Source organism: Mobula birostris, chromosome 2 (assembly GCF_030028105.1).
Source record: "Mobula birostris isolate sMobBir1 chromosome 2, sMobBir1.hap1, whole genome shotgun sequence".
In the NCBI taxonomy this organism is placed as follows: Eukaryota; Metazoa; Chordata; class Chondrichthyes; order Myliobatiformes; family Myliobatidae; genus Mobula; species Mobula birostris.
This window is the reverse complement of record NC_092371.1, coordinates 161446806-161462207: the sequence shown is the minus strand read 5'-3', so window position 1 is coordinate 161462207 and position 15402 is coordinate 161446806. Positions and strand designations below refer to the sequence as shown.

Here is a 15402-nt window from a genome sequence, read left to right as displayed (position 1 = left end):
TGAGTTTACATTGGAATTTGTTGGAACAGTGTCAGAGGCATTAATGTTGGGTAGAGACTGCCGGGAGGATTGAATGCTTTTTTACCTTATTGCAAATGTGGGCACACTCAGGAAAGAGTAATGCAGTTAAGGAATAATTTAATAACAATGGCCAGTTCTCCCAATGAGAACTATTTCTACAGCAAGATACGTTAAGAGGGTAATAGTTACTACTGCAGATGTATGTAAAATCAGTCCCAGTGCTGAAGAGTATCCATCATAGATAATTAAGTTACCCACTCATTTGCATTGTGGCTGCAAATAGTGGTACTCTGTTCAGTCTTCAGTTATGTTTTATTCCAGCTGTTAACCCACCTTCGTAATATTACGTACCTCTGATTAGTCAACATGAATGTTTGTACTGACCTGGTCATTATTTTACCTCAGCCATCTGCTGATAGAGAAACCCAATGCTAGCTAGCTAAATCAACAACCTCTCAACTTTGCATGTTACTTTATATCAATTATTTTAAAATAGATTCATGCTATTGATTGCCTTTATTGACATGGAGTTAGGACAAACAAAAGGTGTATCATAGAATCTGTGGCATATATAGTAGACTAAAACATTTTTCTGGCATTGTTGGAAATACAAAGAGAAACTTTCTCTTCTCAGGCAATTGCTGAGTAATTTGGACAAATACTGAGTAATTTGGACAGTCAAGAAGGTTGAGAGCGAAAGAGACAAGGTAATGGGGGATGGAGAAGGAGTAAGGTGAGGGGAAGATGTAGGAGGTTGAATAGGGCAGGGACGGACAGGAAGAGAAAGAAGAGGAGAAGCATAGGCAGGCTAGCAGAGAAGCAAAATGAGGATTAGGGTCATGGGAATAGATGAAAGGAAGGAATAGAGGGAAAGGATGGAGGGAAGGGTGAGGGGGCAAAAAGTAGAAATGTGAGTAGAAGAATGAGTAAGTGGGAGGGGAAAGGTAGGGAGAGTGGAAGGTAGAGCAGGAGGAGAGGACTGAGGGGGAGATTTATCTCTCTCTCTCTAACTTCGCTCCCTTCCTACCACCCACAGATGAAACTTGCCTATCTAGTGCCTCACATTGCTTTCTGACCACTTCCTTCCTTTCTTTTTGCAGTATTTCATCCCCAAAAATGCCAGTCCTCTGTCCTTTGTAAGTTTGCCATTCACTGTAGCCGAGTTACAATGCCTGATAGGGATCACCAGTAATGTGAAAAATGAGATGGAGGATAGGAACACTGTTCTCTTGGGCCAACGAAAGTTAAAGGCAAACTGCTTCTCTTTGAAGCATTAAGAAAATACAGGTATTCTATTAAACGTCAGATCGATATTTTTCAATTATTAGTACATTATTAAAAATAATTTGGCAGTCACATTGAAGCACAGTGAACTGTAGAAGTCAGTGCAGTTAACATCTCTGAAAATGCAGTAGAACCAGATACACTTTCGAAGTACTGCCGTCTTCAGCTTGTTTGCAATGAGTCAATGCAATTCCATTAACTTGTACTTTTGTGTCAATAATGTGGTAAGATTTATGTTTGATATGTTGGGTGAATACCAAGTCAATTTACAATGGCAAACCTTGGATAGGTGTTCAACTGTTTACATACACGGTCAACATCTTGGTTATTTCCTTATTTGGCATTGTCAATATCAATCTAAATCATGGCTAGTGTACACAAAGAATTTTCTTTATTTATAGGATAATTAACGGAATAGTATTTTGATTGCAGTATTTCCATTACCTTTGTACAAAAATGCTGTACTAAACAATCATTTGCAGTATGAGTAATTTTTATATTTTGCTTGTCTTCACTTTACCAAAATCACAAACAAAATGATTGTCTTGATGTAGGGTTTTGGTATGAAATTTTGACAGTTCCTTTACCCTACTCTATAGATTCTGCTTGACCTTCTGAGTTCTTCCAGCAGATACTCTGTTGAACAAAGTATAGGTTTTCTTTCTAAGGAATTAACCAACATTTGCTGTTCTATACAGTCAGTTAGTTTAAAACTGGTTAAACTTTTGTTTAATATTCATTGTGTTTGCTTTAACAGGAAATTTGTGTCATACGTTTCTGTCCAGTGACTGAGGAAGATCAGATAATGTACACTTCACTGTACGCATACTTCAACAGCAGGCAACGATATGGAGTAGTAGCCAACAACGTGAAGCAGGTTAAAGACATGTACCTTATTCCATTGGGTGCCTTGGAAAAAATACCTTATCGACTCTTACCATTTGAGGGGCCAGGTGAGTTTGTATAACCAGTAGCTTTCTTTTTGATTATGCTGTAGAACAAACATTAAATACAATTTAACAGTTCTTGACCACTGGAAACCTAAAGAAAAAAGTACAGGTTTCAAGCAATTGATTTTTGTCTTTATATTTTCATATCTTGAAGACTGTGCTTTACTCTTCACCTAAAGAAGCTATTATGATGCATTTTCACCACTGGCTGTCGAGCAGTTGAAAATGTTTAAAATATTTTCATGGTTCAACTTTTTTCAACAGTTCAAACTTGTTAGCGCCAAATAGAACATCAGAGAGCCTGATTTATATTCAGAGATAATACATGCAGACATCCCACCCTGCAAAAACTCATTTCAGGGAGATAGCACCATCAATTTGTGGGAGACTCCCGGAACTTCTGGGAGAGGTGGGATGTCTGCAATAGAGTAGCTCCTTAGCAGCTAGCCAGCTAGTTTAAATAACGTTAGCTATGCTAATGAATGAATGACACCTGTTAAACTCACCACCATGGGCAATAGAAAAGTCACTGTTGCAAACAGTGCAGCGAGCAACACTGTCATCATTTTTGACCCCTATTAGGCAGGGGTACACTTTAGTGTAGTCTGGGGTGATGTACGTTTTATATTTTCTTTTTTTGGAACACTCTGCCATGGCGCGCTCTTTCTATCTCTCTCTCTCTCTTTCTATCTCTCTCTCTCTTTCTCTCTCACACGCTCGCTCTTTCTTTCCCTCTTGCTCTCTCGTCACTCTCGCACGCTCTCTCACTCTCGCGGCCGCTCTTGCACTCTCTCTTGCTTTCTCTCTCGCGCTCTCTTGCTCTGAAAAAAATTGATTTCTGTAATATTGTATATAATTTGCGGGCATCAGGGAGCCACTATTAATATGCGGGAGACTCCCGGAACTTCCGGGAGAGGTGGGATGTCTGTACATGAAAGCCATGCTTGGTTACTCAGTGCTTTGCCTCTTAATCTGGCGGTGACTAAACTCACTTCTGAATGTGTAACATTACTTAAAAATAAAAACTCACAGAAAGAAAGTTGGCCTGCACTGAATGAATTGTCTGGGCCCTGGATTACTCTTCGATAGCCTGATCACCACAGTGTCTTGCTTGGATCAATTGTGATATCCATCATCTGGAAAACAATCAAAACCTGTTGCTGCTGGCTGGCTGAAACAAGATTTAATTGGAAAAAGACCCTGTAAACGTGTTTACTATAGCTTTGACTGTAGCATTGAAATTAATTGGAATGTCTATGATTAAGGCATTTCTTAATTGCATATTAAAATTAAGGTTCAATTACTGATGAATGATTAGAGTCATAAGTATAATTTTGGATTTGAACATATATCAAATTTTCAAAGTTTTACAGATTAAGTGTATAGCATCAGAAGTTACTTTTTAAAAAACGCTGTATGCCAGAATCAGGTTTATTATCACTGGCACGTGTCGTGAAATTTATTAACTTAGCAGCAGCAGCAGTTAAATGCCATGCGTAATATAGAAGAAAAAATAAAATAATATATGTATATTGAATAGATTAAAAATTGTGCAAAAAACAGAAATAATATATATTAGGACAGTGAGGTAGTGTTCAAGGGTTCAATGTCCATTTAGGAATTGGATGGCAGAGGGGAAGAAGCTGTAACTGAATCACTGAGTGTGTGCCTTTAGGCTTCTGTACCTCCTTCCTGAGTTAATAATGAGAAGAGGGCATGTCCTGGGTGCTGGAAGTCCTTAATAATGGACATTGCCTTTCTGAGACACCGTTCCTTGAAGGTGTCCTGGGTACTTTGTAGGCTAGTGCCCAAGATGGAGCCAACTAAATTTACAACCCTCTGCAGCTTCTTCGGTCCTGTGCAGTAGTTCCCCCACCCCCCCCATACCAGACAATGATGGAGCCTGTCAGAATGCTCGCCACAGTATATCCATAGAAGTTTTTGAGTGTATTTGTTAACATGCCAAATCTGTTCAAACTAATGAAGTATAGTCGCTGTCTTGCCTCCTTTATAACTACATCGATTCGTTGGGACCAGGTTAGGTCCTCAGAGATCTTGACATTCAGGAACCTGAAACTGCTCACTCTCTCCACTTTTGATCCCTCTACGTGGGTTGGTGTGTGTTCCTTCGTCTTACCCTTCAAAAGTCCACAATCTGCTCTTTTGTCTTACTGATATTGAGTGCAAGGTTGTTGCTGCGGCACCACTCCACTGGTTCGCATATCTCACTCCTGTACGCCCTCTCGTCTCCATCTGAGATTCTACCAACAATGGTTGTATCATCAGCAAATTTATAGATGGTGTTTGACCTATGCCTAGCCACACAATCATGTGTATACAGGTGTCCCCTGCTTTTCAAATGTTTGCTTTATGAAACCTCACTGTTAAGAAAGACCTACATTAGTTCCCTGTTTTCGCTAACAGAAGGTGTTTTCACTGTAACGAAAAAAGGCAGCATGCGGAAAAAGCAGCATGCAAAAAAAAGCAGTGTGCGCCCCGAGCAGCTGGTCCTCCCCCGGATTCGGCACTGCATTCTGACTGGCATTGCTTAAACACGTGCCTGTGAGCATCTGTTTGCAAGATGAGTTCTAAGGTATTGGAAAAGCCTAAAAGAGCTTGTAAGGGTGTTACACTTAGCGTAAAACTAGACGTAATTAAGTGTTTCAATTGTGGTGAACGAAGCAAGGACAAAGTGAGTTTGGCTTGTGGAAGTTGACGAAGATGATGTTGAAGAGGTTTTGGCATCCCATGACCAAGAACTGATAAATGAAGAGCTGATGCAGTTGGAAGAGGAAAGGATAACAATCAAAACCGAATGCAGTAGCAAACGGACCGAAAGTGAAGTCATCCAGGAACTGAACGTGAAGCACCTGCGTGAGATTTTCGCTGCAATGATAAAGTACGACGTGGGTTTAGAGCATATTTGCAAGATGGTTTGAGTGCTTACAAAGAACTGTATGATAGAAAAATGCGCGAGGTTAGCAGTCAAGCAAGCCTTCGGCAGACGACGAAACTTGATCTTTGACATCAAGGCAGGCAGATGTAGAAGAAGATGACCTGCCTGCCCTGATAGAAACAGACGATGAGATGACACCCCAGTGTCCCACTACCCCAACCCCCAGGCCGCGGACAGATACCGATCCGCGAAGAATGCAGCAGTAGCCGGGCCGCAGAGGATGCAGCGGTAGCACATATGTAAGAAAAAAGCCAAAATAAACAAGCTAATTAATTAGGTGCTGCCCGGCACGTAAATGCCGGCCCAGATCAGAAGTGATTGCCGACAGCTTAATCGTTACTGGAGAGCGCTTGCGCCGTGTTTTTGCCGAGAGCACTTGTGTGAGATTTTTGCTACAGAGAACAGTGCAGGCAGTGATTGTAGAAGTATTTCTATTTTATATAGGTTGTGTATTTATCATATCATTCCTGCTTTTACTATATGTTACTGTTATTTTAGGTTTTATGTGTTATTTGGCATGATTTGGTAGGTTATTTTTTAGTCTGTGAACGCTCACAAAGTTTTCCCATATAAATAAATGGTAATTGCTTCTTCGCTTTTCAACCTTCTGGCTTACGAACCGTTTCGTAGGAACGCTCTACCTTCGGATGGCGGGGGAAACCTGTATAGAGAGTAGAGCAGTGGGCTAAGCCACAACCCTGAGGTACACTAGTGTTGATCGTCAGCGAGGAGGAGATATTATCATCAATCCACACAGATTGTGGTCTTATGATTAGGATCCTACAAGGATCCAATTGCAGGGGGAGGTGCAGAGACCCAGATTCTGTAACTTCTCAATCAGGATTATGGAAATGATAGTGTTAAATGCTGAGCTATAGTCGATGAACAGCATCCTGACAAAGGTGCTTGTATTGTCCAGGTGGTCTAAGGCCGTGTGAAGAGCCATTGAGATTGTATCTGCCGTTGACCCATTGTGGTGATAGGCAAATTGCAATGGGTCCAGGTCTTTGCTGAGGCAGGAGTTCAGTCTAATCATGACCAGCCTTTCAAAGCATTTCATCACTGTCGATGTTAGTGCTACCGGGCAATAGTCATTAAGGCAACTCACATTATTCTTCTTGGGCGTTAGTATAATTGTTGCCTTTTTGAAGCAAGTGGGAACTTCTGCCCATTACAGTGAGAGGTTGAAAATGTCCTTGAATACTCCTGCTAGTTGGTTGGCACAAGTTTTTAGAGGCTTACCAGGTATTCCATCGGGACCTTCTGCCTTGTGAGGGTTTGCCCTCTTTGTAGACAGCCTAATATCAGCCTCTAAGACAGAGATCTCAGGGTCATCGGCTACAGCAGAATTCTTCACAGCTATAGTTATATTCTTCCTTTCAAAGTGGACATAGAAGGCAATGAGTTCATCCGGTAGTGAAGCATCACTGCCATTCATGCTATTGGGTTTCGCTTTGTAGGAAGTTATGTCTTGGAAACCCTGCCAGAGTTGTCGTGCATTAAGTGTCGCCTCCAACCTCATTTGAAATTGTCTCTTTGCCTTTGAAAAAACCCTCTGTAAATCATACCTGGTTTTCTGGTATAGACCTGGGTCACCAGACTTAAATGCAGATTTAGCCTTCAGCAGACGTACCTCCTGGTTCATCCACAGCTTTTGGTTTGAGAATGTATAGTAAGTCTTTGTAGGCACACACTCATCCACACAGGTTTTAATGAAGTCGGTAGCAACTGCAGCATACTCATCCAGATTCAGTCCAGTCCACCGATTCAAAGCAGTCTTCGGGCGCTCCTGTGCTTCTCTTGTCCATACCTTCATGGTTCTCACTATTGGTGCTGCAGTCTAAAATCTCTGCCTATACTTAGGGAGTGGAAGTACAGACAGGTGATCAGACTTCCAGAAGTTTTATTAATTAAGGCATCCATTAATCTTGCGAGACCATGGATCTGCGCCTGGAAAGTCTTCACTCTCCAGGGCGCAGGCCTGGGCAAGGTTGTATGGAAGACCAGCAGTTGCCCATGCTGCAAGTCTCCCCTCTCCACGACACCAATGTTGTCCAAGGGAAGGGCATTGGGACCCATACAGCTTGGCACCAGTGTCGTCGCAGAGCAATGTGTGATTAAGTGCCTTGCTCAAGGACACAACACATTGCCTGAACTGGGGCTCGAACTCACGACCTTCAGGTCACTAGTCCAATGCCTTAACCATTTGGCCACGTGCCCACGCCCTTACTTCCAGAAGTAAGGGCGTGGAATAACATGGTAGGCATTCTCATTGTTGGTATAACAGTGCTCCAGTGTGTTGTTTCCTCTGGTATTGCAAGTGAACTGTTGATGGTAATTGCTTTGTGATTTTTTCAGACTGGCCTTGTTAAAATCCCCCAAAACGATGGTGAAGACATTAGGGTGTGCTGTTGTGTGTATGTTGCTCGATGCTCAGGCCACCTGAAGCCTGAATGACATTGGCCCGAGGTGGAATGTATACTGCTACCAAAAAGATCCCGGAAATCTCCCGTAGTAGATAAAATTGATGGCACATAACGGCTAAATATTCCAGATCTGGTGAGCAGAATTGGAAAAGCACTGATATATTTGTGCAACAAGAGGAGTTGATCATGAGGCATACTTTCCACCTCTGCTCTTGAGAGACTCTATAGATCTATATTATTGGTGTATGGTACACCTGTCGATCTGAATTACTGAATCTGGTACAGAAGGGGTTAACCAGGATTCTGTGAAACAAAGGACACACGCGTTTCTAGTGTCCCTCTGATTCAGCAACCTAACTCTGAGATCATTGATTTTATTCACCAGAGACTGCATGTTTGCCAGCAAGATAGTCCGTATTGGGAGTTTAAAAACCCATTTCCTTAAACGTACTTGTAACCCTGACCTGCAGCCACGTTTCCTGCATGGAATCCGACCATGATTGGCATTGTTTCTGTCAGAGTTAAGCAGCGATAGTTCGTTTAAATGCATTAAGACATCTTTGTTGATTGTACTGACCTTGGAAGCAGTTGTGCTTTTCAGCTGTTTCAGGCTGAAACAAGAATATTTAATCGTATCCATTGAGAGTTCTGCTGCCACACGAGTCGCCTTGAGGTGCCCCAGAAATTTCTTTGTTTAAGAGATATGTTATGTTATGGTATGTCAGAGTTCTACGTAACTTCCATTGTGATAATGTTCTTTAAACTGTATGGCGCAAATGCAAAATGTTCAGTAAGAATTGAATTTAAATATCATGTCATTTTTTAAGCCATATTGTTTGCCTGTATCATGCACAGTTAAAGAATTAGTTTCTTTAATTAGTTTTCTTGATGTGTTTTGATTATATAAATAATTGCAGTATTAAACTGTAATGATTAGTTATTTTTATCATTTTCTAGGTCTTGAGGTAATTCGCAAAAATCTTCTCCTCGGATTGATCATTCGACAGAGGCTAAAGAGATCATTTAGTGCTTCACCTGCTGAGGAACTCTCTGAATCGGAGAAACTACCCAGTAGTTTGCCTCAAGAAAAGAAAAGCAGAACAGAGTATGTAGAAGGTGAAGGTGAAGATGAAGATGAAGAAGAAGAAGAAAATCAGTTCTTTAATTCTTTCACTTCTGTGTTGCCTAAGTTTAGAAGCAAACCCAAGCAGACATCACCTGTTGAACCTCAGATTTTGAAAACACCACCTTCATCACCAGCTGAGCCAATTCCTATGCTGTCCACAAAGCCATTGCGATTTCTCCCTGGAGTATTGGTTGGTTGGGAAAACCAATCCACCTCTCTCGAATTATCAAACCGACCACTGGACGACATTCTTCAGAGTCTTTTGGGAGATGCAGAGAAAGAAACTGAACCAAAGCCTGATTCTGGTACTGGACCTGACTTGGGAGATGCTGTGGTGACTGTAAAAGATGCCAATACATCACAGCCTGAAGAAACCACTGACGATCAAGAGAGTGCTAAAGATGTCTTGCATGATCTTCCAGCGGAAAATGAGAATGCAGATGTCATTGAGGACGACAAAGAAATTTCAAAGCCAACTGGACTTCTTACAACTCTCACACTTAAAGACAAACCACCGGATGTTTCCACTGAAGTGTTCCTTTCCAATCTTGCAGCTCTAAAATCACAGCCAAATCAAAAAGAAGAGCATGAGAAACTTCGGCATCACTACAAAGTAAAAAAGGTAAAAATGGAACCCTCAAAGGAGAAAAATGAGACTTTTGGTGGTTCTGAAACTCGACCAGTGAGTCCCAAGTTATCTCAGCCTGAGCCCAGTACGGGTGCAGAAAAAGTAGATTCCTCACATGAAGCTCATGCAAGTGTCTTGCAGGTTGTGAATATAAGCAGAGACCCAAGACAAGCAGCTGTTCGAATGCAGCAAAATGTTTCTGCAATAAACAAGCCGCCAGAGAGCAATGCAGAAGAACAACATTTGGAAAACAGGAACGATAACTGTGAGGGTGAGAGCTTAAAGAATCCAGTAGAAATTTCAAAGGAATCCCCAGAAAATGGCGAAGGAGAAACAGCCATAAAGCAGGTTACTGAAGAGACAATTGATACTCAAAGTGAGCTATCCAGTAAACAGTTGCAGGAACCTTCACCTTGTACTATAGAGACTTCACCAACAGTTTTTCAGAATCTTTCAAATCCAGAAACAGAATCAACAAGTTCTTTACAGATTTGTCAAACAGCTTCTGATACAGAATTGGTAGAAACACACACTATTGAGACTGTGCAGTCAATCCGAAGGGAAAATGTCCCAGTGCCCTCTTTCCATGGCCCGCGTACAGGTACGCATTTTGAGTTCTCTTCAAGTGCAGTGCCTGCACACAATCAGACTCAGATGCCGGCAGTGTCCACCTCATTACCAAGCAGTGGCCCTTCAGGTAGCCCGGCATCAAGTGGAAATATTTTCCCTCCACCAATATCGCAACTACCTAACTTTAACCAAGTCCAAGGTCATCCTTCTGGTTTTCCCTTTCAGCGAACTTTACCTGCTGGCAATTTTCAGCCAGGTAATTTGATGCCTTCATTCATGCCAGTTCGGGCCCCACCACCAATTCCTCCACCACCATTTGGCCTTCAAACAGATCCTCATTTGAGGTTTCATGCTCCTGATCTTGGTGCAGCACATGCCCTGGGCTCAAATCATATGATGCCTTGGCTACCACCAATTCCCTGTCCGCCACAACATTTGGGGCTTCTACATCTTGCACATGGGCAGCCTATGCCTCCTTTCTCCTCTGACCACCCGATTGATGTTAACAGATATGTAAGAGGTTCAGGACCAGGTTTTCAATCTATCAAGGAAGAAAGGCATCATGGCGATCCCTGGGATAGATATAGCCAAAGGTCAGAGCATAATCTTGGCAAGGAACATGGCAGTCATCATAGATACAGGTTTTATAGTGATTATCATCGAAAAAAAGATCGGCACAAAGAAAGAGACAGGGACAAATACTGGGATCGAGGGTCTGAACGAGACAGAGACAAGTATAAGGATAGAGACCGTGATAAAGGGAGAGACAGAGAAAAGAGACGGAGTCATGAGGACCGGCATAGAGATAAGGATCGGGACCGCCATCGGGAACGTGAAAGGAGCCACGATGGCGTGGACTCGAGAAGAGAACGAAGCAAAGATAAAGAAAAGAGTAGATCCGAAAATGAAGATAGCGATAAAGAGAGGGGGAAGGGAAGGAGTAAGGACAAGCATAGAGAAAAGGTTCATGAAAGAGATAATGATGTGGAACGGGATAAACACCACAGAGATAAAGACCATGATAAAAGGGACCACAGTGACAGAAGCAAAAGCAAGAAGAGAAAGAGTTCCCCAGAGGATACTTCTAATTAACAACTGTACAGAACCAAAAAAATTGTTAACTTGTGAACTTTGTCCTGATAATTTGAAGAAGTAACAATTGGTTCACCTGTACTTGTCAACTAGAATGCCAGTTCATGCTGCAATGTTATGACATAATTCACTTGAGTGGTTCCTTGTATAGCATACAGTATTTACCACCATGTCTTGCTGCTCTTAAATACTAATTAACAATACAAGAAGCTAGTAGTATAACATTTTAAGTAATTTTATTACTTCTGATAATTATCCAAACTGATAGTTCTAGCATGAGCTACTATACATGTCAAAATTTTAAGAAGTTAAGATCCACAGCTTTTGCTGTTGCCCAGGTTCTTTTCCTGAAATGATGTACGCTTTGTAGGCAGTTTGCAGTGCGGCACACACTCATGAATAATTATACAAAGGTATCATGTTCTTATTCAAACCAGTTGCAGTTGTACATTTCTGAAGTTTTATGTTGTACTTCTATTTCAATGTATTAATTCATTTGCAAGAGTTGGCTGTTAACTATTGCATTGTTTTAAACAGGCAATCACAACAATGTAAGTGTTGTATTAAAATTTTAGATAAAAAGTGCATTGGAAATAAAACTATACATCCATCTATATTTTGTAAAATTGTCACATTGTTGCTTTGACTTGGCTATTATCTTCGTTGCTTCAACATTGTAGACTATTGCTTGTATACTATCTTTTCTGTTTAATTCATCAATCTTTTTACTGAAGAATCTGTGTAAATATTTTAAATGATGTTTTCATTGTAAATGATTATAAAATGAATTTTCTCCACATAACTGTCTTTTGTTATTTATATAGCATAGTTCTTAAATATGATTTATTTCCTGTACTAAACAGTATGGAATGGTCAACAGTGATAATGTATCTCCATGGGAATTTTCCTGGTAGAAGAGCAATGTTGGACAACATCAGGAAATGTTACTTATTTGGGGAAAGTGGATACTGAAGAAGTAAAAGTATTCCTTTTCTTGTATTGGTGAGGGTAACATCATAAAACAGTATATGAAACAAACAGAAGAAGAAGTAGGTGAGGTAGGCATAAGAAGCACTTGGAGGGACAGGGCTTAGCGGGATGTAGGCCAAACACAGGAAATTGGGACTAGCTGGCTGGGCACCATAGTCGGCATGGACTCATTGGGTTAAATGGCCTGTGTTCGTGTTGTATTGCTCCATGATTCTAATTAAGTAATTAAAGTAAGGTTTGGTTATTAGTGATAGAGGGCTATCCACTTTAATCGTTTAAATTTCTCATTCTTCAAGACTAGAAATCTGATAGTCTCTAATAAATAAAACCTCTTCCAATGTTTGATGAATAAGTAGCATTTCAACTGGCACTGTTTATTGTTCAACCAAAAGTGAAATTTGATTGCTGGCATAAATAATCCATTAACAACATCCTTTCACTATTACATAGCAACTCAGACTATCTTATGTCAAGTTTAATATGGTATTTCATTACAACTTGTATCATTGACTTTGCATTTGCAGGTTGATGATCATGTTATGTTACAGAACTTGGTGTCTCTCTTTCAAGCTACAAGCTCTTGGATTTTGTAAACAATGGCATGAGTTTATGACCAATGTTATTTTCCAACAAAACCTTTTTTCCTATTAACTCTGAAAAGTAGACCATAAGACCTAGAGATAGAATTAGGCCATTTGGCCCATCGAGTCTGCTCTGCTGTTCAATAATGGCTGATTTACTTCCCTTCTCAACCCAATTCTCCCGCCTTTTCTGTAACCTTTGACACCCTTATTAATCAAGAAGCTATCAACCTGTGCTTTAAATATAACCAAAGATTTGGCCTCCACTGTCATCTGTGGCAATAAATTCCACAGATTCACCACCCTCTAGTTCAAAAAATTCCTCCTCATCTCTATTCTAAAGGGATATCCTATTATGAGGCTGTGCCTCTGGTCCTAGACTCTCACACTATTAGAAACATCCTCTTCATGCCCACTCTATCTAGGCCTTTCAGTATTCGATAGTTTTTCATTACTTTAACATTTGAAAGCAGATCAAAGCCCTTGAGATAGCTATGAGCTGACAGGCTACCTCTTGGGACCCTTTTCTGGTGTGGAGAGCACAAGGGAAAAATACTACCTCACAGGAGGTGAGTACAAGATAGCTGGGTCAAACACAATCTGCTGTATGGACTTCAGTTTACTCACAACTTCTTACCCTTTCTTTAGCAAAGAACTGCAGCTGAACTTGTTCTGAATAAAATACTTTCTAGCTTTTCCACGTACCTAATTGTTTCACAGTCTAGAGTTTGGTTATCAAACTTTCACCAAACTCTTATGAGTCTATCAAATCACAGAATTTATTGCAAAGCTTCAGGCCTTTCTGACAATTGCTTTGTAACTGGAAATGCTCTCACTTTTCCTGCACACTGTCAATTCATACCTTTGTTGTGCCAGCCATCTCTAGTATTGCAAATAAAGTACAAAGTAAAGATTATTTAAAATTTAAGATGGTAACCAAAGAAATACTAAATCTGTAGCTAACGTGGATCAATTATTTGGGCAATTTGTGTTCAGCTATGTTAGATGGTGTCTTATTCATAACAAACTAGCTTCAAAAAATAATTTGTAGTATTCAAGTTAGAATTAAGTGAGATTTTTCATGTTGAAATTTGTTAATAACTGGTTGAACAAAATTTTTGAAATGCAAGAACTGGAGATTTCATGCTTCACAATTTAATTGTGAATAGGTAAAAATGAAGCAATTTGATAAACTCTTTCCAGGAACCTCAATAGAAGGGTGTCCCTTTAGAACAGAACTGAGGAGGAAATTTCTTGAACCAGAGGATGGTGAATCTGTGGAATTCGTTTCCACAGATGGCTAGGGAAGCCAGGTCATTGAGTATATTTAAAGCGGAAGTTTACAGGTGTTTGATTACTAAGGACAGCAAAGGTTTCAGGGAGAAGGCAGGAAAATGGGGCTGAGAGGAAGAAATCAGGTCTGATCAAATGGTAGAGCAGTTTCAGTGGGCTGAATGGCTTTATCCTGCTCCTTTGTCTAACTGTCCTGTAGTTTCAGTTATTAGTATAACCACTGTAAATTATCTTTAGTTTGCAATACTCAATATAACCTTTTTAAAAGTGGATATACATAATTTGCTTATGTGAACACATTTCACATACTTAAAATAGTTAATTAAATGACAATGTTCTCAGGTGACCATGTTCCTTTAACCATTGTCTCGTTCTGAAAAAAAAATCCAGGCCAACACTTTTTCAATGGTTCGGATTTTGCTCTAGGCAGCCATTTCACCTCGTCAGGTGTTTGTTACAGTAACACACACACACACTTAATGTTGGAGAAACTCAGCAGATCAGGCAGCATCTATGGAGGGGAATAAACCGTCAACATTTCACATCTTGATGAAAGGACTCAGCCTGAAATGTGACTGTTCTTCTCTATAGATGCTGCCTGACCTGCTGAGTTCTTCCAGTATTTTGTGTGTGTTACTTCAGAATATCTTGTGTTCATGCATTTGGTAGATGTGCCCTTTCTTGTTTTAGATCTTGATTTTTCTTTTGCTGAGAGCATGAGCTGATTGTCACAGCAAGTCATCTTTGGGGTGTCAATGTTAGAGAGGTTATTTGTGTGTAACACGTGTTGATAAAAGGGTACCTTGCTTATAATTACCAGGTTTGCTTGTGTAGCAGATCAAGTTAGTGTGTTTCTGCCAGAAGTACACAGTGAATTTTGTGCTAATCAATGTGAGTCACTGGTAAGGAATACTGTTTTTGCAAACCAAGGGGTAGAGTGAAGCAAGTGTAGTGCCAGCTTGTACTTTACTTGTACAGATCTTGTAGGAACTTGCCTGAGAGAAACTGGTTTCATCCATCAATGCAAGCCCCTACATGATCAAAATTTGAAGGAAGTTTGCTATCAAAGTGCCTACAGTATACATTACCATACAGTATATACTATCTTGAGATTAATTTTCTTGCATGCATTTACAGGGAAAGAAGAAATACAATAGAATTTTATGAAAACCACTACATAAAACAGACAAAGACTGATAAACATCAAAGCTCTGCAAATAAAAATAATTCTAAGAAGATGAGCTACAAAGCGTTCTCAGTGAAATCATAGAATCTGTTCAATGTAGTGGTGCGTGAAGTTACCTATGGAGTCAGGAAGGAGGTACAGAAGCCTGAAGGCACACACTCAGCGATTCAGCAAAAGTTTCCTCCCCTCTGCCATCCGATTCGTAAATGGCCATTGAAACCATGAACACTACCTCACTTTTATTCTTCAGGGAAAATCCTGCCTGACGAACCTGTTGAAATTCATTGAAGAGATTACAA

The 15402-nt window shown here is 40.4% G+C and overlaps 1 protein-coding gene across 8 annotated transcripts in view; it reads left to right on the top strand.

Annotated features, from left to right (window-relative positions):
* The window catches only part of phf3 (PHD finger protein 3), a 170589-nt gene extending 158765 nt beyond the window's left edge, over positions 1-11824 (top strand). For 4 of the 8 annotated variants that reach the window (XM_072250561.1, XM_072250559.1, XM_072250551.1 and 1 more), the window contains 2 exons: positions 2063-2258; positions 8595-11824. In XM_072250561.1, coding sequence (XP_072106662.1) covers positions 2063-2258; positions 8595-11053 — 2655 coding nt within the window. In that variant the 3' untranslated portion in view covers positions 11054-11824. The remainder of the gene's footprint in view (positions 1-2062; positions 2259-8594) is intronic. The other 4 variants (XM_072250574.1, XM_072250584.1, XM_072250566.1 and 1 more) reach the window with 1 other exon arrangement.
* The last annotated feature ends 3578 nt before the right edge of the window (positions 11825-15402 follow it).